Raw genomic sequence first — 27174 nt, 5'->3', positions numbered from 1 at the left:
CCCAAAGCTGAAGGGACATGTTATAAGGTAAAACAAGCCATCCCCAGATGAATAGCACATGCCAAAAATAGCCCGGCATGAACATGTTAAAGGAAGCATAGTATGACAAACTGTCCATTATAATGGAATCTTCTTTGCACTTAGCTTTAGTGAGTTAAATGATTAAATTTTATAAAAAGATTCCATGTGATAAGAAAAATAAGCAATTTTATTTTTAGTTTACTTTCTGAGGATAACAAATAATGTTCATTTGATTTTTTTTTTTACTGCCAATTAACAATATTATATTTGTCTCTTAACACAGCATGCCCACTATGTATAGTAAACTCATCACCATAACAAACCACTGAAAAGTTCCAGTATAGTTTCATTTTTATATTAAAGGTAATGTAGTATGATAACTTTCCATTATAATGGAATCTTCTTTTTGCTTAGCATTAGTCTATAATCTATTTAACTGTAATCTATGAATTAACAATATTTATTACAATGAACTGCTAATTATTTAATCTTTTTGAAATTTCTTAACCTTTATTTGGTAAATAACTATAAATGCAATAGTACTTTTTTTTTCCTTCTGCATTATTGTTATTGCTATATGAATCCCAGTCATGAAAGACTGTAAGCCTACCACATATTAGTATCATGAGTAGGTTAAAAATTAGATAATCCAGTAACCATGCTCTAGATACCAAACATGGAACTTTAAAACTATTTTAGGCCTCTATAATGTGATTCACTGTATTGCGTTACTGGTCATAATGTGGCCATTCAGCATCTCTTTCTCCATAGAAAAAAAAAAACAATAATTAAAAGCAAAAGGCAGTCAACAATGTTTGTTATCAATGAGTATTATCTGGTCTTTCATTTGGGAGAGTCACTGTAATAGTAATTTATACTGAAATAAATAAATTAATAAATAAGATCATTTTATTTATTCCAATAAAATATCAATATAGCAAATTGAATATTACCTTAGAATGAAGAGACTGCGAGCTCCAATATCTTGACAGCCATATTTTACTCCATTTATTAGGTATGGCACAAACCTATGAATAGATCCTTTATCTACAATGCTTCCAGATACTCCTTGTGCAACACGAATTTTTTCTTGCTCACTAGCATAAAGAGAGAGTGAAAAGGGAATTACTTAAGGCATAACTGTTTTCTCATTATGCTACTCCTTAAAATTGTGGCTGCAAAGTAAGAAATTTAAAATTATAAATTACAATTCAAAGGAAAGATCATAACATTGTATAAAATAGGAGAAAGAAAAAAAGTTAAAAGGTATTAAATTGCAACAAATTTCTATTAGCAAAATTATCAAAATATTTCACTTTTTTTAAAATAATTTTGAACAGAAAAGATTAATGAACTCATACTGCCTTAGTATTAGTGAATGACTTCATTAATATAAACCACAGAGACTAAAGATTCATATTTTATTAACATACTATGATGATCATTAAAAATGCTTCCAAAAAGTTGCAGTCTAAATAAAGTCTTGCATTTCAGCAAATTGATGATAAGTATTAATTTAATAGATTAAGACACAAATTTGTATCAATTATTAATTACTATGTTAGTATTTTGCAAATAATTCCAACTAGAATCATCAGAGCATGGCCAACATAAAGAATTCATTAAAAAAAGTAATCTATATGACAGCCATAACTGGAAAACATAATGCAAGGTTCATAGTTGGTTCAATTTCCAAGCAAGTGACAGTGACTGCTAATTAAAAAAATAAATGAAAGATATAAAATAAAAGAAAGAAAGAAATACAAACTTTTGAAATTTCTAAAATAATGGATATTAATTATTATTAGACCTCCATTATCCATTCTTTTAATAGTTTTTGATACCATAGTATTTTTCAAGTTCTTCTATAGTTATGATTTACACCAATCAAAAGTTCACTTATGAAAAATACAGTTTTGAAGTATGAGATTCCAATAGTACTCAGAAGATTTTTGACCACAGTCAAAACACGTTCATTGCCAATCACGCGATATTGCGCGATGCGAGTTCTCACCAAACAGCCGATCACACGTTATCGCGTGGACGTCGCTAACTAAATAAAAAAATTTGGCCACCGCACGAAATTCCAATTTTCAGCTTGGCAATGAAAGTTTAAAATAGTTGACAGACTAGCAAAACCTTTAAATAAACATGCTAAAATAAAGAAGACACAGACATACAAAATCTCTAGACCAGAATTTGTAATACTGAGGTGACTCAACTCTCATGCCAAAAGTTCGTATTCTCTTGTATCACTTGAAATTTTTTAAAGTTTCAAGGTAAACAATGTTTTGTAGCTTTATAAAGCAACAAGAAATATATTTCACCCTTTCTTTTAAAAATAAAAACATCTTTTCTCAACTTTAAGATTGATAAATGAATAATTTTTGCTTAGTTTTGGATAATGCAAAAAGATCTCACAAGAGTTTTCAGGAAATATAAATTTATAAATATAAAAATATAAATTTATATTTATAAATATATATTTTTTTAAATTTTTACAGTTCCAGACTATATATTATCAAATGTGCTTGTCTGTAGCTAAATTTTTCTGGAAAAATATGATTTTATATATATTTTTCTAAGAAAAATATAATTCCCTTCATTATACATCTATGTACTTTTTGTTTAACAGTTCCACAACCTGTTAGTTTATTTGATATATGATTTTCTCAAAATAGTACAGAGAAGATAAAACTAAAACATGTTTCATACCTTACTTCTTAAAAAAAAAAAAGAAAAAAATTCATAATAATAAATTGATTAATTTTTAGTAGAAGTATTCAGATAGAAACAATTCATATTACACATCAAACCACTTTTATAAAAGAAGATCATCTCTAAGAAACTTTCTGAGAAATGATTGTGATATCCTATCTAATTTGCTTACACCAGATAACAGAAAGTATCTAGTCTAAGTGATAAACAGAACTCTTACCTCTGAAAGTATCTATCTCGACTTCCATGACCTTCAAGAGATTCCATTGCATCTAATGAACCCATTCCCCTGTATTTCTTTAGTCGAACACCATCAGAAAAAAAATATTCTCCTGGTGATTCTGTAGTGCCTGCTAATAATGATCCCATCATTACTAGAAAAGAAAAAATATATATATATATATATATATATATTAGAGATGATATATACAGGTATTGTACATTGAAATGCTATCAATCCATTACTGTTAAATGGTGTGTAGTATTTGCAATGAAAAGTTACTTGATATATAACATTTATCATTTGTATATGTAAATAAACTGATTTATTCCTCAACATTTCAATTCTGTATTGAGATTGCCAACAGAAGAAGCATACATAGACTAGTGAAACAAACTGAATGAAATATAGAGACATATTCCGAAAACATAATGATAAAATTTAATAATGGAAAAACACTTATGTATGGAAAAATTAATATTTAATACTTGCAGAATTTTTGGCTAAATTTCCTAGCCATTGTCAGTGCATACAGATGAAAAGAAATAAACAAATCAGAACAACACTTAAAATGTAAGTGTATGACAATATATGACATTCACTGCAGTTGGATAGCTCCATTTACACCTATTAGAATTCAAAACATAACTAAATTTAAATAATTATGTAATAAGGAAAGTGACAGGATCAGTTCCCAAAATTGTGAAAGTTAAAGACAGTCATACTTGATGAGGTATGTGGTGTGAGCTTCACAATTTCTTTTACATAATCTTTTAAGTAAAAATTAACTGTTTTAGTTTTATTCTAGTGAATTTGGTATAGTGGACAGAGCATAGCTGGGTAAACCCGACTTCTCAGATTCATATTATAGGCAGATGGGTTGTTCAGCTCAGGTTCACCTTGAAGAACATCAAGATTATATTCTACTTCATGAGTCTAAAAAGTCTAGTTTAGCCAGCCACATGTTTTTGCATTATTTTATCTCTAGACAAAATAATGCAAATAAAACTAAAGTTTTAAAAAGTTATTTTTTACTTGAAAGATTATACAAATAAAATTGTATATAATATAAACATACATTGTGTATATATGTTAAAGATACCAAGAAATTTTATACTTGGTTTTAATCCTTTTCCCAAGTAAGCAAAAAACGTTTTGCACATGAAATATATTTATTCACGTCTGAGCTACTTGTATGTAGAGGCTCATGGCTTCATATCACTTGCCTTAGTATGTATCCCATAATGCAAAACACAACCTCTTTCAGGCATGTATAATGCACTGCATAATGGAAAGGGCCGCTACCAAGACCGGTTTCAACCTTTATTGAGGCCTCTTCAGTGGGGGCCATACCTGGGAGAGATACCAAGGTTGAAGTGATGCAGAAGTCATATATTAAATATATATATCTCATATACAAGTAGACAAAAGGTACTTGTCCTTCTTAATAAAAATCTCTGGATGAGAGAAAGATGCAGAAAGTTTTTTACCTTGGGTGTAATAGACATTAAAGATACCAAGAAATTTTATACTTGGTTTTAATACTTTTCCCAAGTAAGCAAAACAAAGTTTTGCATGTGAAATATATTTATTCACATCTGAGCTACTTGTATATAGAAGCTAATGATCTTTAACGTATATTACCCAAGGTAAAAAACTTTCTACATCTTTCTCTCATCCAGAGATTTTTATTAAGAAGGTCAAGTACCTTTTGTCTACTTATGAAATATATATATATATGACTTCTGCATTACTTCAACCTTAATATCTCTCGGATCTGGCTCCCACTGAAGAGACTTCAATAAAGGTCGAAACCAGTCTGGGTAGTGGCCCTTCCCATTATTCATTGCATTGCATTATACATGCCTGAAAGGGGGGGGTGCTTTGCATTATGGGATACATACTAAGGCAAGTGATATGAAGTCATTAGTCTCCATATACAAGTAGCTCAGACGTGAATAAATATATTTCATGCGTAAAACTTTGTTTTGCTTACTTGGGAAAAGAATTAAAATCAAGTATAAAATTTCTTGGTATCTTTAACATATATTACACCCAAGGTAAAAAACTTTCTATATATATAATTATACAAAGAAGCTCACATCCACAAACTGAACCTCAACAAGTATGACAGTCTTAAACTTTCACACTTTTGGGAAGTCATCCTAAGTCACTCTCATGAATTAATTACTGTTTCTCATGAATTAATAATTATTTAAATTTAGTTATTTCTTTGAATTCTAACAGGTGTAGATGGAGCTCTCATCCTGCAGTAAACTGCAGGATGAGAGCTCCATAAATAGCCCATATTGTCATGCGCTTACATTATTTTAAGTGTTGTTCTAATTTGTTTACCTCTTTTCATCTGGGTATTGACAATGGCTAGAAAACCTAGCTGAAAATTCTGCAAGTATTAAATATTAATTTTTCCATTATTAAATTTTATCATTGTTGAAATAAATATTAGAACATTCCCAGTTTTCGAATGAAATATACTAATATGTGTATTCCTATTATCACACATGGTCTATGGTATAAAAGGCAAACATAATACCCTAGAATCAAATGTCCATCTGTATACTTGTAATGGCACACAGAGACGAACTTTTGGACTTCAAAATGGGTATTATTGTATACTGATAGATCAATAACCTATCAATTTATGATATTGGTAAAAGACTGCATTGTGCATAATCAACTATAAGCAACATTATCAGCCAATGGAAATGTTAGGTGCAAACTAAGTCAATAAACACACAGAAGATCCAGAAAGCTAACACAAAAAGAGCATCTGGAGAGTAGTATGAAGATGATGATGTACGGATCCTACAAGATGACTTAAGCAGACTGGCAGTATATTAAACAGCTGCCAGTTTAACGTGGATAAGTGCAAGGTCATATACTTTGGGACAAAGAGGTCACATGCTGAGTACTATATTCATGGAATGAAACTGTAGGAAATTGATGAGGCAAGGATTTGATTAAGGATAATTAGGGACAGGAAGCTGAAGTTTAGAAAATATACCACAAAGGTGGTCAAAATGGCACATAACTTCAGCATCCAAGTAAGATTACTTGGATGCTGAAGAACAATGCTGAGAAGCAGGGATAGTGAGATTATTCCTCTTTACACTTACATAGGTGCTTTAATAAGGCCACCACTGTGTACAGATTTTGTGGTCAGGATTCCAGAGAGATGAGGAAATGGAGGAGAGATCCAGAGGAAAGTGACCAAGTTCATGACAGGTCTATCTATAGAATGCTCCTATGAAGATAGATTGAGGGTCTCTGGGCTATAAATTTGGACTAGTTAATAGGCAAAAAAGAGGAGACATAAATAGAAACACATCAGTCGTTAAAGGAGTTTTATAGGACTGACAACAACAACTGTTTCACTATGTGGAAGGAAGAGAACAAGTGGCTACCCTTGAAACTGTGTAAGAGTGTGGTTAGCTAGGCTGTTTGGACTAGATTTTTGGCTTGGAGTGGGGTGAGGCTTGTACTAGATTTATTTAGAAGCACATGATCTGCATAAAGTAAACAGCTGAGTTGAATATTTCTCTTTTGATATCAGGTTTAATGACACATTCCTTCATGTCTGGTTGATATAAATGATGATGAATCAACTATGAGATGGCAAAATGTGCCATCTCATAGTTGATTCCCAATTGCCATGCCAGGCTATTGGGAAACAGCTCACAATGTGTTATTTTGTCTAACTGGCAATCTTCATTATCATCATCCTCAACAGCTTTCCTTCAGTTCACTGCTGGATGAATGCCTCTGCAATGTTCTTTCATTTTAGCTGGTCCTGTGCATCTCTCCACCATAAATGTCCATAGCATATCGTTATCTCATCATCCCATCTTACCACTGGTCTACCTGTTTCCAATAAACGGTTCTTGGCATCCATTCTGTTGTTTTCTTTGTTCATCTGTTGTCAGGCATTCTCATATGTCCTGCCCAGTGCCATTTGTTGCCTTTTATAATCAAGGCAATGTCCATTATCTTTGTTTACTTCCTTATCTAAGTATTATTCTTTTTATCTAACTGGAGTATTTCCTCTTTCCATGTTTCTTTGTGTTGTTTTCAGTTTCTCTAAGTGTATTTTAATCAGGCTCCAGGTTTTGCTACTGTAGGTCATCGTTGGGGGTACACATTAGTTGTAATCTGTCTTTTTAAGCTTTCCATTAAAAACTTTCCATTCTGCTGTTATTCTAGCTAAAATTTCATTATTAAATTTATGGTTGTTTGTAATGATTTGTCCTTGATATTTGAATGAATTCCTTATTTCAATTTTTCATTCCAAAGTATTTCTACTATACATTATTTTTGATTTCTCCATATTTATTTGTAGGCCTATCCATATCCAGACTTACTTCATTTAATTCAATAATCATGTTTTTTACTTCTTTTGGTAATGTTGCTATTAGAATGCTATCATCAGTGAATCATAGACTGCTTAAGTATTCTCCATCAATATTCAAGTCCTCTTTTCTCTCAGTTCAATTTTCTCATTGCATATTCAAGGACTGTAGCAAATAATTTTGGTGAGATAGTCTCTCTGCCTGACTCCTCTTTTTATTTCTATTTCTCTTTCATTTAAATTTATTTCTGATAAACCTCTCTCCCATATATATGTGAGTTAATATGTTAATATAAATATCATCTATTCCTGTATGTTTTAAAACTTCAAGCATTTTACACAGGTCTACTGAGTCGAAGACTTTTTAATAATTTATGAAAACCAAAGAAATTGGTATATTATTGTTTTTTCCATGACTTGATTATAACTAACTGGTAATATTATTAGCCTTTTGGTAAAACTGTTTATTTTTGATAGCTTAGCCTAACTCCATAGTCACTATGCAGTTCACTACGAAGATCCATAACAGTTTTATAGACAGAAGCTGAAAACAATCCATCAGATTCATGTCTGAAGTGTACGTCTAAAAAAAATATTCCTCCTGATAGTTTTTTCTCAGAAGTAAATTATTAATTTTTTTTTTTAATTATTAATATGTAGAAAGAAAAGCTCCTATAGTTTCATGCCACTCCAAACAGAGAACAACATGTACCCAGCATAACCAGAAAGCAAGTTTAGGGATATCTATATACTCTTTCCTACATTTCTGAGCATTTTCTATGTTTTTACCAAAGTCTGTTTAGATCTCCAACAAGGACCAACTTTTCTTTTTTCATTGTGTCAGCTGCCTTCTCTAATACCTCAAAAAATTCTTCTGCTTCTTCCTTAGTAGAACCTTCTGTGGGACCATAAGCACATATAAGTCTAATTGTCCAGTTCCCCATTCTGATATTAGCCCACATCACTCTACTTAACATTGCCTGCCATTCAAGAAAATTATCCTCATATTTAGTGTTTACTATCACAACTACTCTGTCTTTTCCCTGATTGTTATTTCCTGAATATAGCATTTTGTATTTGTTACTTAGAAAGATTTCATCTGTTTTTGTCTTCTTTGTTTTGGTAACACCTATTATGTCGATCTGGTACTTATCCAATTCTTCTTCTTCCAGTTTCATTTCTTTTCCATTGATGCTTTTTATGTTGATGATGCCAATCTTGATCTCTACTGATGTTGTGTTGGGGTTTTTTCCAGTAGCTGACTTTTCACTGTTTGCCCTGGTTCCTTGATGAAAACAATGTGGCCTTATTTAGCCAGACAACACCTAAGTCAGCATGAAATTCCATCATGTTGTACCATCATTTTGAGTTATGGTTTAAGCCAATAAGAATACAATTTGGTCAGCTAAATCCCAAATTGTCCATGCAGTTAGCCAAGTGGTTACGCGCTCTACAACCATATGCCTCAGAAAGGAGTGTTCTGTGTTCAATTCTCGTCGCTGACGTGAGGAGCTAAGGATCTTTCTTAGACATAGCCAAGTTAGCCGGTCTTGGGCTTGGACTGCAGGGTTTTTCTCTCCAGTTTATCTGGGTTTTTTTCTCCTGCAAAGCAGGCAAACCGGTCTTAAGAACACAACGCTTCACAGACAATTACACATGGTTGAGCGTGGGGGGTAACGACCCCACCTTGTAGGGAGTTATGAAACCCAAAAATGGAAGGCCAAGGCCCTACATGGGGCTGTAGTGCCAAAGAAGAAGAAATCCCAAATTGCCAGCCCGTCCTCATTCATTCAGTATCCAGGTAAATACCTAACAAGGTGCACCATGAGGAAGTGAGGATTGGGACATCAAGTCAGAAGCCCTAATCGGTTCTCCGCATTCTCCAAAAGGTCATGTGGAGGACTCCTTTCAGTTATCCAGCCTTGACTCTTAAGCACTCAATTGTTGTAAAAAAGACAAAATTGGTCAAAATTATACATTTTTACTATATTTTTAACTAATATTTGTATGGGTGTTTTGTTTTTTAAATAAATATTTGGACATAATAATAATTATTATTATAGTATGGATATTTAATGCATATATGGAGTAGATAAATTCACCATAAGATTACCATCCTGCTTATTGTAAGACTGAAGTAGTTTAAAAAAAAAAAGAAAAAAAGGAATTTATGCTTTTGCTTGAGTATATTTGTAAAAAAAAAATGCAATCTTACTTGAGGAGGCACCAACAGCTAAAGCTTTAATAATATGTCCAACACATCTAATACCCCCATCAGCAATAACTGGAATACCACATTTACTAGCATACTCTGCTACTTTATACACTGCAGTAGCTTGTGGTCGCCCAACAGCCATAACTGAAAGACAACAAAACACTTATCAGTTAGTAAAAGTAGCATTATAATAAAACCAATGTGTCATTTTAATCTACATTATATGCACAAGTTTTAGAAACAAAACTTGTAACATTTATCAATTAATTAGTTGACAGTTATCACTAAGATCACTTAAAGCTAGATAACCAAGAGCGGACCTTCACGTAACTTATAAGGAATACAGAGAAGAACCAACATCATTCCTTACATCAGTACCTATCAGATGTCAGATACTGAAGAGTGAACAATCTGATTATCTTAATAGAATAAGATGGTCAAACTCAATGCTATGCTTGCAATTTGCAAAATACATGATAATTTACTCTCTCTAAAAAGCTACAATTTCAATTTCCATCAGAGATAGGATTTGAACTCAGATTTCTTTCTCAAAATCACTAAGCTAAAGAGATGTCAACAGAAATAAATTAATGGTCACATATTCCTTTCCTTCAGTGTTACATGGTAATCAGCATTCATTTCAGACAAATGATGGAGAATACAACTGTGTTAGAAATAATGCGGTATATATACACACACACACACACATATATATATACACAGAGACAAGGTATATTACATTTCACACAGTATGCCAAAGAGACAATGATTTGATCAACTGTTATTCAACTGGCCTGACCCCTAGTGAAAAAAAAAATTAAATAAATAAATAAAAATAAAATAAAATAGCTACATCAAAACTATATTCTATTTAAGACAACATCAGAGAACAATTTCACATAGATAGTTTTATTACAGCAAAAGTGATATCCTAATTTAAGAGAGTCGTTATGTTAAGATCCTGGATTACCTATAGTCTTATTTAAAATTAACTCCTAGGCAGAAAGGTTATGTGGTGGAATATGCATCTTCCATATTCTCACAGGCCTCCTTAAATTTATGTTCATACCACATTTTGGTGTGATGTAAACAACAGGTGCCTTTCCAGTCAATTCTATGTAGAGTATTCAGGGCATGATCAGAAGGGCCAGCTTTACCATAGTTATTAAATTTAATGCACTGTTTATGTTCCTTTTTTTTTTTCAAATAGGAATTGGGCATCCTGTTTCCCCCTATATAGGGCAAATTACAGGTGCAATGAATACGGTATACTCCAGGGTGGGCTAGTGGATCCTTGAATGAGTTCTTTAATTTTTGCAGATGGTTTAAAGTATTGTAGAGACAACAATACTATTGCCAACTGCATCAAGCTGAAAAGAAAATTCACCTAACAAAGGTGCACTAAGAATATATCACCATATGGTGATATATTCTTATATCAGATTCAACCTCTCAAAAAAACTTAGCCTTTACTCAAAATCAGGTTCAAATTTTAAAATTGGAACTTTTCAGTTGTTTAAATTCAAATATTTGGGATATCCTTCAGAGGATTATGAACAACTCTGCTAATCATATCCTTGAAACAACGAAAGTAAAACTCATATCCAAATTTCATAGACTTAAAGATCAACAATATTCAGAAAGGCAACAGACAAATTTGAATTTCTCTGCAGTAAATGAAAACAGCTAACCACAAGCCAGTGATAACAACTCCTATATTAAAAACACACAACACTTTGTAAACAAAATCAAAGACATCACACTGGAAAAAAGTGATTTATTAGTCAGTTTTGATGTCTCTGCCCTCTTCACAAATGTCCCAATCAATGACATAATCCTTCTATTACAGGACAAATTCCCTCCCAATATCACAGCACTCTTTGCACATGTACTATGTTCTGGCTATTTTGTGTGGCAAAACACTTTCTATCTATAAAAAGAAGGCACAGCTATGAGTTCACCATTATCTCCCCCCCATTGCTAACTTCCATTTCTAGATACACTTGTTATACATCTTCCTTCACTGTTTACCAGAAACCGACACATACTGGCCAATATATACACATAAACTCCTACCACCACCACGACCCAATACAAAAACTACGTGTAATTAGTACACTAAAAAACAGGGCTTTGAAGATTTGCTCCAATGAACAAGCACTTAAAAAGAATTAAAAGTTATCAGCAATACCTTCCTAAAAAATGGCTACAGCTAAAATACTAGTTGCATGTGACTGCAACTTGGCATACACCTAGAAGAGACATAGGCGAGTGTTTATCTTTAGAAGAGGGGAAATACGTTGAGAGTTTATTAAAATGAATAAAAGTCACTACTAAATCATATTTCTTCAGAATTCTTGAAATCAATTCTGAAATGCCAGAGATGTATGGGGTTGGAATCCGACGTATTCCTTGTTGTTTGGGCTAGGTTTGTAGAAGTCAAACAGATGTTGTGAAGTTTTTTTGGAGAAGCCATTTAATTTCATATATTGTTTGATAGTAGAGAGTTCTTCAGTAGATGATGGGGAGTTGAACAATTACTTTTAACTTTATGATTCCTGTCTTTTGAGAAGACATGATGTGCAGATTGTTGAAGAATGTAATGTCCAGTGAAAGTGAGTTTTATATAAACTGATGTTGTTAAATTACCTTATGGTGAGCAGATGAGAAGAATGTATGAAAATGATAATTTGATGTCTCTTTCAATTTCCATAGTGAATTTGATACGACAATGTAAGGTGTTGATATTAGCTTAAAACATTGGTAAGGTATCTATATATTGTGAGGCCACACAGCAAAACTATCGTCTATATATCTAACTCAAAATTAACAGGTAATTTAACAACATCAGTTTATAGAAACCCACTTTCACATGGATGTTACATTCTTCAATAATCTACACATCATCCTTCTCAAAAGACAGGAATCATAAAGTGTTTAATTTGACGAGCTACAACTAATTGTTCAACTCCCCTTCACTTCTCTGAAAGGAATACACAATCGTCAAGTTCCAGTCCCATACATCTCCAGCATTTCAGAGTCAATTTCAAGAATTCTGAAGAAATATGAGCTAATAGTGACTTATATTCCTATTAATAAACTCTCAACGTATTTCCCCTCTTCTAAAGATAAACACTCACCTATGTCTGTTCCAGGTGTATAAAGTTCCATGTGACTGCCATCATTCCTATTTTGGACAAACTGGATGCTCAATAGAAAAAAGAATACAAGAACATCAATCATATTTTCCACAAAAAAAATACAACAGTAAGTCTGGATTAGCTCAACACGGAACAGAAGCAGTCCACAACATTCTTTGGTCTGAAACACACCTTCTACATAGATGCTGGTACAAATTTGAATGCCTATTTAAGGAGAGTGCTGAAGCCTTGCTTCACTGCCCTAACTTGAATCGGAATGACTGCCTATCTATATATAAAAATATATATAAAAAAATAATATGTGATGATTTAGACAAAGACTACATAACTTGGAAGAATACTATCCTAAATGCAGCAAAGAAAAGTATCCCAAAGGGCTACAGGAGAAAAGTTATTTCAGACTACACAAAGGTTTACCAGAAACTTGCCAGTAAAATAACTAAATGAAACGAATTATTTAACATCTTAAAAACTGGAAACTCTCCAGAAACCAGGATTGAGTACAACAAGATAAATGCTGAAATTAAACAAAAATATAATATATTACAAAGAACTAGGTGACAAGGATTTTGACACAACTTAAATCCAAACACTTCAGATACCAAACTTTGAAAACTGACTGCTAATTTACAAAGAGAACTACCAAAGGCAAGTGAGATTAACATGATAAAAGATTCAGGTGGAAATATCAAAATTGGAGATAGGAAGATTGCAAATACCTTGGCCTTTCATTTTCAAAATATAAGCAAACTAGAGATGAATACTAGGAAAGACCATCAAATATCAAAACAGGCTCAACAGAAAAATGCTGCAAATTCCCCAAAATATAAAAATAAATTGTTCTGGGATCCATTTACAATCTTTGAATTGAGAGATGCCTTGGAGAGACTAGATATAAATAAATCATGTGGACCAGATAACATACAAGGAATTATGATTAAACATCTTCCTTCCCTAGCCCTAGATTGGCTACTTCGCCTATACAACAATAGCCTAAAACGAGGAAAAGCTCCAAAAAACTGGAAGACAGCCACACTCATACCAATCTTAAAGCCTAACAAACCTCAAAACCAACCAGGAAGTTATAGACCAATTTCACTGACTTCAATTCTAGGCAAATTGATGGAAAAAATGATACTCCAACATTTGAATTACTATCTAAACAAAAATAGTATACTACCACATTTTCAGGCTGCCATTAGAAGAAATCATGTTCCTTTACTTAACCCAGACAATTCAAGATAACTTCCGGACCAAACTTGAATACTAAACCCGCCACCGCAGCTTTTATAGATTTTAGCAATGCCTTTGACAAGGTGTGAAGGCAGAAACTCTTTTCCAAACTTTGTCATAGTGGAATAGAAGGGAAAGTTCTAAACTGGATCTATGACTTTCTAAGAAATAGAACAATTCGAGTTAAAATAAATACCTTTTCCAAGAAAGTGAAAATAAAACAGGGACTCCCTCAAGGCAACATTTTGAGCCCACTCTTTTTTCCATCTACTTAAACGACTTAGATAAAAATATAAATAAAGAAACAAAGATAGCTATGTTTGCTGATGACTTGGTCCTATTCGCAGCTCACAACAACCTAGAAACAGCACACAGTCACTTAAACAAAGCAATTGAAAGTTTATCTACATACTGTGAAAACCAAAAAAATCAAAATTAACCCTACTAAATCAGAAATTTGTTTATTTACCATTAATAACCACCTCAGAAAGTGGAGACCAAAGATTAAACTAAACAATCAACTAATTACATTTAATGAAAACCCCAAATACCTTGGAGTTACTCTGGAACCATCACTAAGCTTCAATAAACATATCAACAATGTTGCTATGTTTATTGAATATCATGAAAAGTATCTCAGGTAAAGATGGGGAGCCGATGCTAAAACCTTAAAAGTCACATACACCTCTATTGTCCGACCCATAATGGAATACGCTTCGCCTATCTGGATGCAAACATCACATACACTTCTATTGTCCGACCCATAATGGAATATGCTTTGCCTATCTGGATGCAAACATCACAAACCAGTTTAGACAAGCTTATAAAAATTCAGAAAAATGCAGCTAAAATCATATGTGGATTAAGGAATACAACTCTTGGAAAAATAGCAGAATTCGAATACAACCTTGTTCCTTTAAAAATTAGGTGGCAAGAAAATCTTACTAAATTTGTAAAAAAAAGAGCCAACCTTGCACATTATAGAACAAGTGAACTTTTTAAAAATTGGCAATCAACAAATAGAATAAAGAAAAAATCATCAATGCATGAAATCATGGAAAATGAAATTCCCTTGGATTATCTAAACAAAATAGGCAACTACCCAGCATTTCCTCCAAATCAAGACAGGAAAAATATAGTTATCAATTTTGAAATAGGGAAACATGAGAAAAAAAGCCTAGAAAACCCTGAAATCTTGAGATCATTAGTTCTTTCAAAAATAATGGAATATGGACCTGATTCAATAAAGATCTACACAGATGGCTCCAAAAATCCAAATGGCAATTCTGGAAGTGGAGTACTCATCTATGGCTCTCAAAATATAGAACTAAAAACCACTAACAGTATTGGATGCAACTCATGCAGAATTAATAGCCACAGCACTGCAACATTTGGATAAACAAAACCCAAAGGAATTTATATTTTTCCGATTCCTTAGCAGCCCTTCAAGCTATTAAGAACTACTACACTAGGCATCAAGAAATACTTAAAGACATAGCAAAAAACATAATCATATAAGGATTCCGAAATAATTTTTCAATGGATTCCATCCCATGTGGGATTAAAGGGAAATTAAACTGCAGATGAAGTAGCAAAAATGGCTGCAACAGCTAAATGGTTACTATGGCTGTTGCATAAACTGAATAAGAATTTGCCAATAGAGACAGACAGGATATCAGCACAGATGCTAAAGGAATGTTCAACTGAACTGGCTGTTCCTCTGACCAGGCTTTTGAGCCTCAGAACAGGAAATATTCCACAGGAGTGGAAAGAATGTATGATTTGCACCACCCTTGGCACTGTGCAAATCACAGTGCCAAGGGTGGTACAAAGATTGGCATGTCTAACTATCAACTTATCAGTATCTCTGGAGTGGTGATAAAAGATTTTGGAAAAATTAGTAAAAGCTTGTATACAGAAATGGGTTGACAGAGAATCTATACTTTGCAATGGACAGTAAGAGTTTATTAAGGGCAAGTCATGTTTGAGCAACTTGCCAACATTTTATAATAATGTTAGCACTTAGTTAAACAAAGGAATGGATACACCATGATAGTTTTATACTTTGCTAAGGCTTATGACAGAATACAACATGAAACACTTACATAAATTAGAAAATATAGGATTGGATTATAAAATATTAATAAGGATAAGAGGTGACGGTTGACTTATAGATATCAAAAAGTGATACATGGGGGGGGGGAGGAAGTAAGTCTGCAAGATTTAAAGTGACCAGTGGTGTACCACAGAGATCAATCCTTAGTCTACTACTAATCAATCTTTACATTAATAACATCAAGAAGGATTTGACAGATGACATACAGCTGTTTGCTAATGACACAAAGATATGTAGCTATGTGCAGTATGATATGAATAGGCTGGAATTGTGGGAATGTGTAAATGACTTCTCAGTTCAATATTAATAAACGCAAAATCATACAATATGGTGCAATGAGAGATCTAGTGGCATATTACAATGGTGGGAGGGATTATGCTAGAAGAAACTGATCAGGCTAGGCATCTTGAAGTTGTAGTAGATAGGAAGCTGAAATTCAAGGAGCAGATAAGAAAAATTGCAATTGCAAATACAACTTAGGGCTTTGCAATGCTGAAATTAACCTTAACATGTATGGATAACAAAGTCATTTTGCCTCTTTACAAGGCCATGATACAATCACACTTGGACTATTAAGAGGTGCTATCCAAAAGTTTGGGGAATTTGAAAAGTGCACACAAACCAGTTGTAGTACAGCCCTCTGCTGCAATAAAGGACAAGCAGTATCCTTTATGAATCAGCATGCTGAAATGCTGCATTCCTGGTTTACATACATTTTGGTAATGCCATGTTTTAGTGGTTTGCCGATTTTCTTCTCCAAATGAAATGGTAGATTTTAAGTAGCAAAGAAATTGTATAAATTTTTTTGACATCCAAGGCATTGGCCACAAGGAATTCCTCCCTTTGGGTGAAACTGTCAATAGCAAGTTTTACTGTGAGGTTGTGGCTAAGGGAGAGAAGTTGGCACAAATATCCAGACAAACAGAAGAACAACTGGGTTCTCCAGCATGACTCATTGTTCAAGAGTTCCTGGCTTCCAGAAACACAATGGCCAGCCATTCCTCATTCCTCTGACCTCGTCCCCTGTGACTTTTTTTTCTGTTCCCCAAGATGAATTGAAAGGATGCTGTTTTGACACAACTGAGGAGATCCAAGCAGAATTACAGGAAGTGCTCAACGAAATCACACTTGAGGACTTCCAGAGATGTATGGAATCATGAAAAACATGTATACATACCCAAGAGGATTACTAAAGGAGTTAGGGCAAGTAATTTTTTTATGGTCAGATTTCCGAACTTTTGGGTAGCACCTTGTATGCATAGGTCTGGTCTCCTGGTTTCTGTGGATGATATTTCCACTAATAGAGATGCTATTAGTGGAAAGAACACAACAGAGAGTGTAAAATACGATGTCGGGATTGTGGAATACAGATTATGGAGAAAGAGAGAGACAGAGAGATTGAGAATTTGTGGACTGTAGCCACTAGAAAAAAAAAAGAAGAAAGAAAGAAAGGGTGATATGATTGACATACAAACTTCTAAGAGTGTCCATACAGAATACCAGTAGACAGAAGTTTTCATTTTATGGAGGGTGGAGAGAGGACTGGAGGACATCCATGGAAGTTGAGAATAAATGCAGTCAAGAAGTGTTGAGAGCAAGATTTTTTTTCAGAGCAGTGCATGATTGCAATGGATTGCTTTGTAGGCTGTGAGTAGATATGCGAATGAATTCAAGAAAAGGTGTGGCAGCTGGTGTGGGTGATATGTGGCCTCCCTAAATGAGTCCCTGACTCCCAGGGAGTTTCTCTTAAAAATGATATATCCATTTGATAATTATGATTTTAGATAAACTGTCATTCTGGTCACATTCAGTGCAACCAACTCCACATTTTAAGAAAAATGAAATATCACACATATCAAGTACTTAATAAATATTGCATAATTAATCAACACACACACACTTCCATAACTTGCACATACATATATATATACTATACTACCAAGCAAAGTGTTTATTGGATTCTGACAAAACAACATATTTTACATAAAATTACTTAACTTTACCAACCTTCCTGAGTTATGCATATACTTCCACATCCCATTCCAACCCTTAAGGCATCTGCTCCAGCATCAATTAAATTCTTCGACTGGCTTGCAGTTACCACTATGAAACATTTTAAAAGAGCAGTAATATTACTTTAAACAAAATTTAGATATGAAGCATGTCAAAGTATACAGCGAACTGCAAAAAACATTAATTTAACTAAATAGAATCTAATATTATATGACATAAAAATTAAATTGAATTTCACGTTTTCGTGTCACCTTTATCATCTCTAACTCCTTTTACAGCACTCTTTCCTCCATTTCTAAGCTTCTTCAACAACCTCCAGAATATTTTGCCACCTTCTTGATATTTATTTTCTATGTTGTTACCAAAGTCCTCCCATGACTTTTGTTTAGCTTTTTACACAGTGTATAGTTTCTTTTAGGCTTGCACGGTAATCCGAATGCATTTTTGAAAATTATGGAGACAACTACCGTGTTTGAATAAAAACTTTAGTTTAATATAACTAAAATCTACAATTCGACATTTAGACCTTTATGTCAAGGTCATCTTCTGGAGCGTACAAATATACACAAGAAACAAGCTATACTACAATCAAACTTGATTGTAGTATAGCTTGTTTCCATAATTTTCAAAAATGCACACAGTGTTTAGCTTTCTTACATTTGTCTCTGTATTCTCTAAGAGCACAAGCTGACACCAGCTATATTACAATCAAGTTTGATTGTAGTATAGCTTGTTTCTTGTGTATATTTGTATGCTCCAGAAGATGACCTTGACATAAAGGTCGAAACGTCAAATTGTAGATTTTAGTTATATTAAACTAAAGTTTTTATTCAAACACGGTAGTTGTCTCCATAATTTTCAAAAATGCACACAGTGTTTAGCTTTCTTACATTTGTCTCTGTATTCTCTAAGAGCACAAGCTGACTTATTTGCCAGGAATTTTTGATATGCTTTCTTATTTTCCTTCACTGCCTCTTTAGCTTCTTCTGTCCACCATGGAGTTCTGATTTTTCTATCCTTGCAGACAACCTCACCACATGCCTCTCTGGCTGAATCAATCAGAGTTTTCTTCAAGGCTTGCCACTGAATCTCTAAGGTTTGGTTCCTGTTCTCAAACTCTTTCATTTTTCTTCAATATTCTTTGTGTATTTTAGTCTACAGTTCACATCTGAGGGCTGCTCAACTTTTATTCGCTTTAAAACTTTCTTACATGTTATTCTTTTCAATATGAAATTTAATTTTATCCTGCTCAAGACTAAATAGTGATCACTTCCAATTTCAAATCCTCTGTATACTCTGGTGTCTTGCACTAGGGAGAAAATATCACTATCAACAATAACATAGTTAATGAGACTTTTCTTTGAAGCATATAATATTCACGTGGTCAAACCGTTTAAAAAGTAAATACTAGTGACTGAAAAAAATGACCAAGTTTTCTTGATATTCAAATTAGTAAGAATGAATAATGGATAATTACGCATCAATGTACAGTACTGCGTCATCGTCATCAAATTCCTGACACGTATCCTCAAGGGGTGTAGGATATGATAGTACTACATTTAAAACTTATGCCATTACTAACTTCCTACCTACAATTTTCCTCCAAATCAATCTGTCACCTGTCAAGAAACCAACATTATCAGATCTTACATTTCTGTCCTCTAAGGCACTTTTTACTGTATCAATCCACCTACATCTTGGTCTTCCTCTGGGTCATTTTCCTGCCAACCTGGCAGAGAACACTTGTTTCGCTAATCTTTCCTCTCCCATTCTGTTTAAGTGACCATACTACCTAAGATTAGCTCTGCTAACACATTTCTGGATGCTAACAATGTCAAGTTCTTTCCTAATATCCTCATTTTTTAATATGATATTGCCACTGATGCCACCTGTTCCTGTCCCTAATCTTTCTCAGGACGCTCATATCTGTAGTCTTTAGTCTTTGGTCAAGTGTTTTATTTCTAACCTAACTCTCAGACCCAAAGTTAAAATTGGTTTAAGACACTACCTCGTATACAGCTAATTTAGTGTTCTGACTAATTTTTCTTATTCCACATAAATTTATTCAGTTGACTTCCTACCATACCAGCTTTGTTGATTCTGTTGTCTATTTCCATATTTAATTTAGTCAGTTTTAGAATATATATATATATTTTTTGAAAGTTTTTTACCTTTGGTATATTATATATTAAACATACCAAGAAATTATATACTTGGTTTTTAATCTTTTTTTTTCAAGCTTGGTATCTCTCCTGGGTATGGCTCCCACTAATAAGACCTCAATAAAGGTTGAAACCAGTCTTGGTGGTGGCCCTTCCCATTATACATAGCATTACACAAAGGGGAGGGGGTGCTTTGAATTATGGACTACATACCAAGGCAAGTGATATGAAGTCATTAGCCTCGACATACATATAGCTCAGACGTGAATATAATTCACGTGCAAAACATTGTTTTGCTTCCTTGGGAAAAGGATTAAAAACCAAGTATATAATTTCTTGGTATCTTTAACATATACAGACAGTCCCTGGGTTACAGATGAGATATGTTTCTGAGAACACCTTTAAGTCAGATTTGTATGTAATGAATAGTGCATATACGGTGCATATATAGGTAATAATAATAACAATAACAATAGTATAATGGCTAATATGTGGCAATAATAATAATGCAGTGTAATACTGTAATAATAATAATAAAACAAACTCATACAAAAAGTTTAGATAAGAGACAGGAGAAATTTCAAAAAATAATATTAATGGTTGCATTAATGTCTTTCTTAGTGGAAGGGGCATTTTTGAGGCAAGAAGGTAGGCTAACATTAACAGAAGGTAGGCTAAGGGAAGATGATGATTGAGATAGTGCTGGAGAATCAGGATTTGATTCTGTTGCTGGAGGAGGGGAGCTTACCATTTCTTGAAAAAGGTATCTAGGGTTGTTTGCACAGCTTTTTCTTTTTTTCATCATAAATAACCTCATAGCAGCTGATGTTCTCACTAACTGCACGGTAAACCTTTGTAAACCACTCAATGTTAGGATTTTGCTCCTCAAGCTTAGCAAATCCTGCTTTAATGAGGCAAAAGGCTTCAGCTAATTCTTTTGTTGTAAACTCTCTTGGCTCTGGATCTTCTGATTCTTCATGTTCTTGTGTTTCTATCAGCTGCTTCTCTATCTCCGTAAGGTCTTCATTGGTTAATTTTTGTGGATGGGACTCTAGTAAGTCAATGACGTCATTTTCATTGATGTCCAATTGCAGTGCATTGCCACTATCCACCACAGCTTTTTTGGCTTTGGCAATGTCTTCTTCTGTGAAGCCATGAAAATCATCACAAAATTGAAGGCACAGTTTGTTCCACAATGTTGATTTCTTCACTTCCTCCAAAGAATCCACAATGATTTTGATGGCATCATGGATGTTCTAATCCTTCCAGAACTCTCTCTCAAGGTCATCACATTACCTTCCATATCCATGACTGCTTGAGGGAATATACATCATAAGTAATAAGCCTTAAATACAGAAATGACTTCCTGGTCCATTGGCTGTAGTAACGATGTAGTGTTGGGTGGTAAAAATACGACCTTTACATTAGGGTGAAGGTCATCTAAAGATGTTAGATGTCCAGGAGCATTGTTCAGTACAAGCAGAATTTTAAAGGGAATTTTCTTTTCCGAACAATAACATTCCACAGTAGGAATAGAAGAGTTCAAGAACCAATCTTTAAACATGGCAAGTGTGACCCAGGCCCTTAAATTTAACTTCCAAATAATAGGAAGAGCTGATTTAATAATGCAACATAGTGCAGGTTTGTTTACGTGTGCAAAAGAAACTAGATCCTGAATTATTAATTTAATTATCCTTACAGGGAGTCTTGAGAGCCGATTTGTAAGTATGGAATGCCATAAGTTGGGTCGTCTGTAACTCGGAGGCCGCCTGTATGTGTGTGTATTATTATTATTATTATTATTCAGGACCTCCATGGAGTTACAAGACATTGTGGGAGGCCTAACTTACACGCCACAAAGTGTATCATTCCACTTCTTAAACTCGTTCACTGTTCATGCTCTCACTAGACTATCAAGCAATGCATTCTATGGTTTAACCACTTCTATGCTAAAAAGCCATTCCTCACTCTTTGTGCTCACCACTTCTGTAACTTCCAGGAATAGCCTCCTCTCTTCATTCCTTCCCTTGTTCTACCACATAAAAGATCTCCTCAGTGTCAATCCTATAACTATCTCTCAATAGTTTAAATGTCTCACTCATATCACCCCCTCCTTCTATCTACCAAATTCTGCAATCCACAAGCTCCTCAGTCTATCCTCATGACTAACATTGTACAGTCCTGATATAATTTTTGCTATCTGCACTGCACTCTTATCCCCTTCAAATCCCAGTGACCAAATCTGAGCACAATAATCCAGATGTGGTCTGATCAGAGCTTTATACAATGGAATTACCATTGTATGTCATTAATATAAAAATTAAGCAATATTGGTCCCACCCAATACTGAATGCTGAGGAACACCACCATCTTCTGCTTCCTTGTTACCACTCTCTCATACACATCTCTGATATCTAGGGAGAGCAAATCCATTTCACAACAAGACATTTAACCCATGTGCTGTAACTTAAATATCAGTTTATCATGTGGAACCCTGTCAAATGCCTTTGTAAAATAATAATAAAAAAGGCATATACTGCCTTTTTTATTGCCTTGCTCTCATCAACTGCTCTTGTTACTTTATTATAAAAGGTAATCAGATTACTAAAACAAGAATGCCCCTTAACAAATCCACGCTGACCCTCACAGATAATATTACCCTCATCTACACGATGCTGTATATGATAACTAATTGCTCCAAAATCTTAATAACTACAGAAGAAATACAAACTGGTCTATAGTTTAACACCTCCATTCTACCCTCACCCTTATGCAACAGCATTATCTTTTCCTCCTTCCACTCCTTGGGCACCTTTCCCATAGCCACACTAAGAGTCTGGTTATGCCTCTGACTAGCCTCTTTAAGTCTCAATTCTGGTCGAGTTCCAAGTCAGTGAAAAGAGAGCAAAATAATGCCTTTGCATAAGGGAGGTTCTAAGACTGCAGTAGCAAATTATAAACCAATCAGTATCTCAGGAGTGGCGGTAAAAGTACTGGAAAAATTGGTCAAAAAGAGAATTCAAGAACAGGTGGACAAGAACATGATACTCCATGATGGGTAACATGGCTCTGTGAAGGGTCGGTCATGCCTTAGTAATTTACTAACTTTTTATAATACAGTGATAGCTGAATTGGATAAAGGAAATGGCAACAGGATTTGGCAAAGGCATTTGACAGAATACCACATCAAACTTTGTTAAACAAATTAGAAGAAATGAGAATGAATATGACACTGGTTATGTGGATAAGAGGATGGCTGATGGACAGATATCAAAAAGTGGTATGTGGAGGAGCAGAATCCAGGTGACTAGTGGTGTGCGACAAGATTATGTGCTAGGACCACTACTGTTTCATTTAGACATAAATTATATAGGAAATTATTATTATTATTACGTAACACCTCCAAGGAGTGCGAAGACTCATCAAGGGAGGGCACCTACTCTACAATTCTCCATCTCCACCACTCAATCCACCAACTACAACAAACCGCCGCTACCATCATCATCATCTACACCAACGGCATCTACCGCCCAACACCACCACTAGTATTTTCACACACAATCACAAACATCCATGCCCACGGCAGGATTCGAACCGGCAGCCTTTTGGTTGGAGAGCGGATACACTGACTACTCGGCCAACCAGGCCGGGATAATAATCTGAAAGGAAATAATCGGTCGTTTGCTAATGATGCAAAATTAGGCAGATTAATACACTGGTGCCCAAAACCTAACGACACACTATTTCTAAAGATTACAACCTTAATTCGGGTACATGACAAATTTTCGAATTGCATGTCAAGGAGTCACAGGGTAGCAATCAACCATGGGACAACGCTTCACTAAGTGAAGCGTTAAGCAAACTTGGATATCTTGTAATGTCTCAAAGACATCACTGAGATGATTTTACTCAGGTAAGAATTTATTGGAAAGCTTCAAGAGGACTGCAGAATTACTGATACTGCCAGTAAGAGGACTGCAGAATTACTGATACTGCCAGTAAGAGGACTGCAGAATTACTGATACTGCCCTTGATCTACCACGAAGCATGAAGACAGATTTTGATTATAACAGCAAAACATAATTGATGCACCATGGCATGTCAGCTTCATTAAAGCACAGGTACATAGATATCTCGACAAACTGTGGCAAGACATTTGCAACAAGTAGACCTATACACCCGAAGGCCTGTAGTCTGCATCCCTTTATTCACAGCTCATCGTATTCAGTGGTGTTGTATCCATAAAAATTGGAAAAGACACCAATAGGCTAATATACTCTTTTACAGATGAGAGTCATTTTAGCCTTTCCTACAATTCTAGATGACACTTCTTCTGGCATGAAAGTGGTACTGCTTACCATCGCAAGAATGTTCTTGAAAGAGATAGATACGGGAGTGCTGGTGTCATGGTGTGGGGAGGCATTATGCATAATGGGCACACCAAGCCACCAGTGCTGGAAAAGCAGACTATGACTGGTGAATGATACTGCAATGAAGTTTTTCAATGTCATCTTTGATTAATCCATGTTGCTGTACATGAAGAATTCATTTTTATGAATGACAATGCCACACTACATTGTACAAAAGCAGTGGAGATACTTGTGGAGATCAAGGATATTAATTGAATTGAGTGGCCAGCATGCTCCCTAGATCTCAACCCATAGCACACATTGCTGCTTGAAATTCCCCTCAAGAACTCCTGAATCACTTTGTGCTAAGAACGGACATATTCCATACAGAAATATCTCACTCCACATAGTTTTCTGTAAGTACTGTACATTAATTCCTTAACTACATCCTTAGGAAATTTGTAACTTTTTGTCAAAAACATATTGCAATTTAATTTGTACAAAATTTATAATACATTTTTTGTGCTAGCATACTAATAATATAATTTATTAGTATGCTAGCAATAAATTTCTACATTTGGCTGTAGTCATGAAAATTTTTCATATACATGTAAAAATGTAGCTCGTCCTTAACTCACTAGTGTATAATCAAAATTATGTGAAGAGCTTGCAGGATGATTTAAGTAGGCTGTTAGTAGGGTAAAAAGATAATGGCTATCGGTTTAATGTTAAGAAACATAATGTTATGCATTTTGGGATAAATCGATTACAAGTTGTGTACCACATTGATGGAACTATACTACAGGAAATAGATGAAGCTAGGGATTGAGGAGTGGTAGATAGACAGGGATTTGAAGTTTAGAGGACATATCGCTAAAGTTGATAAGATAGTTCATAAGATTACTTGGCTATTGAAGAACACACTAACATGAAGAAATAAGGAAGTTATTTTACTTGTGCTCAGGTCTGGTCTCCTGAATTTCTTGGGGATGAGAAGTGGTGGAGAGGATTCAGAGGTGAATGGTGTGTGGAATGTTCCCGATGAGGATAGATCGAGGATGTGCGAATTGCAGAAGTTGGTTAATAGGTGAAAAAGAGGGGACATAATAGAAGCATTTAAGTTACTTAAAGGGTTTTAAAAGATTGATGCAGGAGAAATGTTTCAGCACTTGGCTAGAGGGGACAGAATAAGAGGTCATCCCTGGAAGTTGAGTAAAGGCATGGTTAGAAGGGATACAAGGACTAGATTTTTTCACTTGGAGAGTAGTGAATGAATGGAATGAGCTGCCAGTGTCGGTTGTGAGTGCTTTGTCTGTTAATGTGTTCAAGGAGAGGTATGATAGATTGTGTGGATAATTTGGATGTCATGATGAGTCTTCGGATTCCATAGAGATACCTGAAGACTCATCATCAGTCTCTCCTATTTTTTGATGCATTATGCTGTCTGTATTAACCGCTCATCATGAGCAATGTTCATATACAGTCAACCTCACCATAACTAATATCACTAACTACAGTTCCAGCCAAAGTCATGCAGATCCAATGATATATTCTAAAAGGAAATTCACTACAGCAAACTTCATGCTACAAACTATTCCTCTGGTCTCTATTCATTATATAGAAAGCTGATTGTATTTTACTGCTTATCAGAATAATTTAAACTCACAGAATGTAAAATATGGTGCTGTATTAGTGCATGCAATGGCAGTACTAATTTGTATGTAAGAACAAAATATTTAATAAGGAGTTGGAAGTTTTCAAATAGAATAAATAAATTACTAAAACAGCATTCAGATATTATTACTTGGAGATCGTGATACAATGACTATTATAATTACAGTATTATTAGCATGATACTATTAACAAAAAAAAATCCACAAACACAAACCATTGCCACCAACAACTTGAAGATTAGGATACTTGTGTTTAATATAGCAAATCATTTCGATCTGGAAGACTGAATTTCCTTGGGAAGAATCCTTTAAAAAAAAAAAAAAAGGTAATAGTTGTATTCTAAATTGATTTATTAAACACAAAAACAATTTGAGTTCATCATAATAAAATCACAAGTATATCAAAAATATCACAATAGCTGAAACTCGACTGTCTATATAGTTTTTTCCCCTTCACTTCTTACAAATGTGAGAATTTTTTTTTTTAATTTTGTCAAAAAAAAAAAAAAGAAAGAAAAAAAAAGGAATTAAATTTAGTCTTAAATGTCTCTCTCTTTCTATATATATATATATATATATATATATATTAAATATCAGAGAATCATCATCTTTTCTTTAAGGTATTCCCAAGCAGCATACTGAATATCATGATGTCAATCAGAAGATTTAATTAATAATTTCTGAATTCATCATGATTTGTCATAAATGATAATTTTCTTTTGTCATTTATTATTTCTTAGTACTATAACCAAGTTAATAGTATCCATGGAATATCCACAGGTATCATTTGTAAATTTGATAAGTCCTAACTAGCTACATCATGATCTTTTTCCTACCAGTTTTAGTGAAATGATTATATTACTAAATTTTCTTCTAAATACAATTTAAATAACATATTACTTTAAATTGGATTTGCTTACAAAAACT

The 27174-nt window shown here is 34.1% G+C and overlaps 1 protein-coding gene across 2 annotated transcripts in view; it reads right to left on the bottom strand.

Moving 5' to 3' along the window:
* LOC150108370 (inosine-5'-monophosphate dehydrogenase 1a-like) overlaps positions 1-27174 on the bottom strand; it is a 123773-nt gene that overhangs the window by 13198 nt on the left and 83401 nt on the right. The window contains exons 8-12 of one of the 2 annotated variants that reach the window (XM_090415769.1): positions 26463-26553; positions 18058-18153; positions 9541-9684; positions 2960-3113; positions 975-1118 (exon numbers count right to left, since the gene is read on the bottom strand). In XM_090415769.1, the coding sequence (XP_090271895.1) occupies positions 975-1118; positions 2960-3113; positions 9541-9684; positions 18058-18153; positions 26463-26553 (629 nt within the window). Of the gene's footprint in view, positions 1-974; positions 1197-2959; positions 3114-9540; positions 9685-18057; positions 18154-26462; positions 26554-27174 lie in introns of those variants that run through there. The other variant, XM_090415770.1, reaches the window with a different exon arrangement.

Source organism: Typopeltis vanoorti, chromosome 3 (assembly GCF_054136105.1).
Source record: "Typopeltis vanoorti isolate ZY-2024b chromosome 3, IOZ_Tvanoo_1.0, whole genome shotgun sequence".
Lineage (NCBI taxonomy): Eukaryota > Metazoa > Arthropoda > Arachnida > Uropygi > Thelyphonidae > Typopeltis > Typopeltis vanoorti.
Note: the sequence above shows the minus strand (reverse complement) of the source record. Positions and strands in the feature narration are given on the sequence as shown.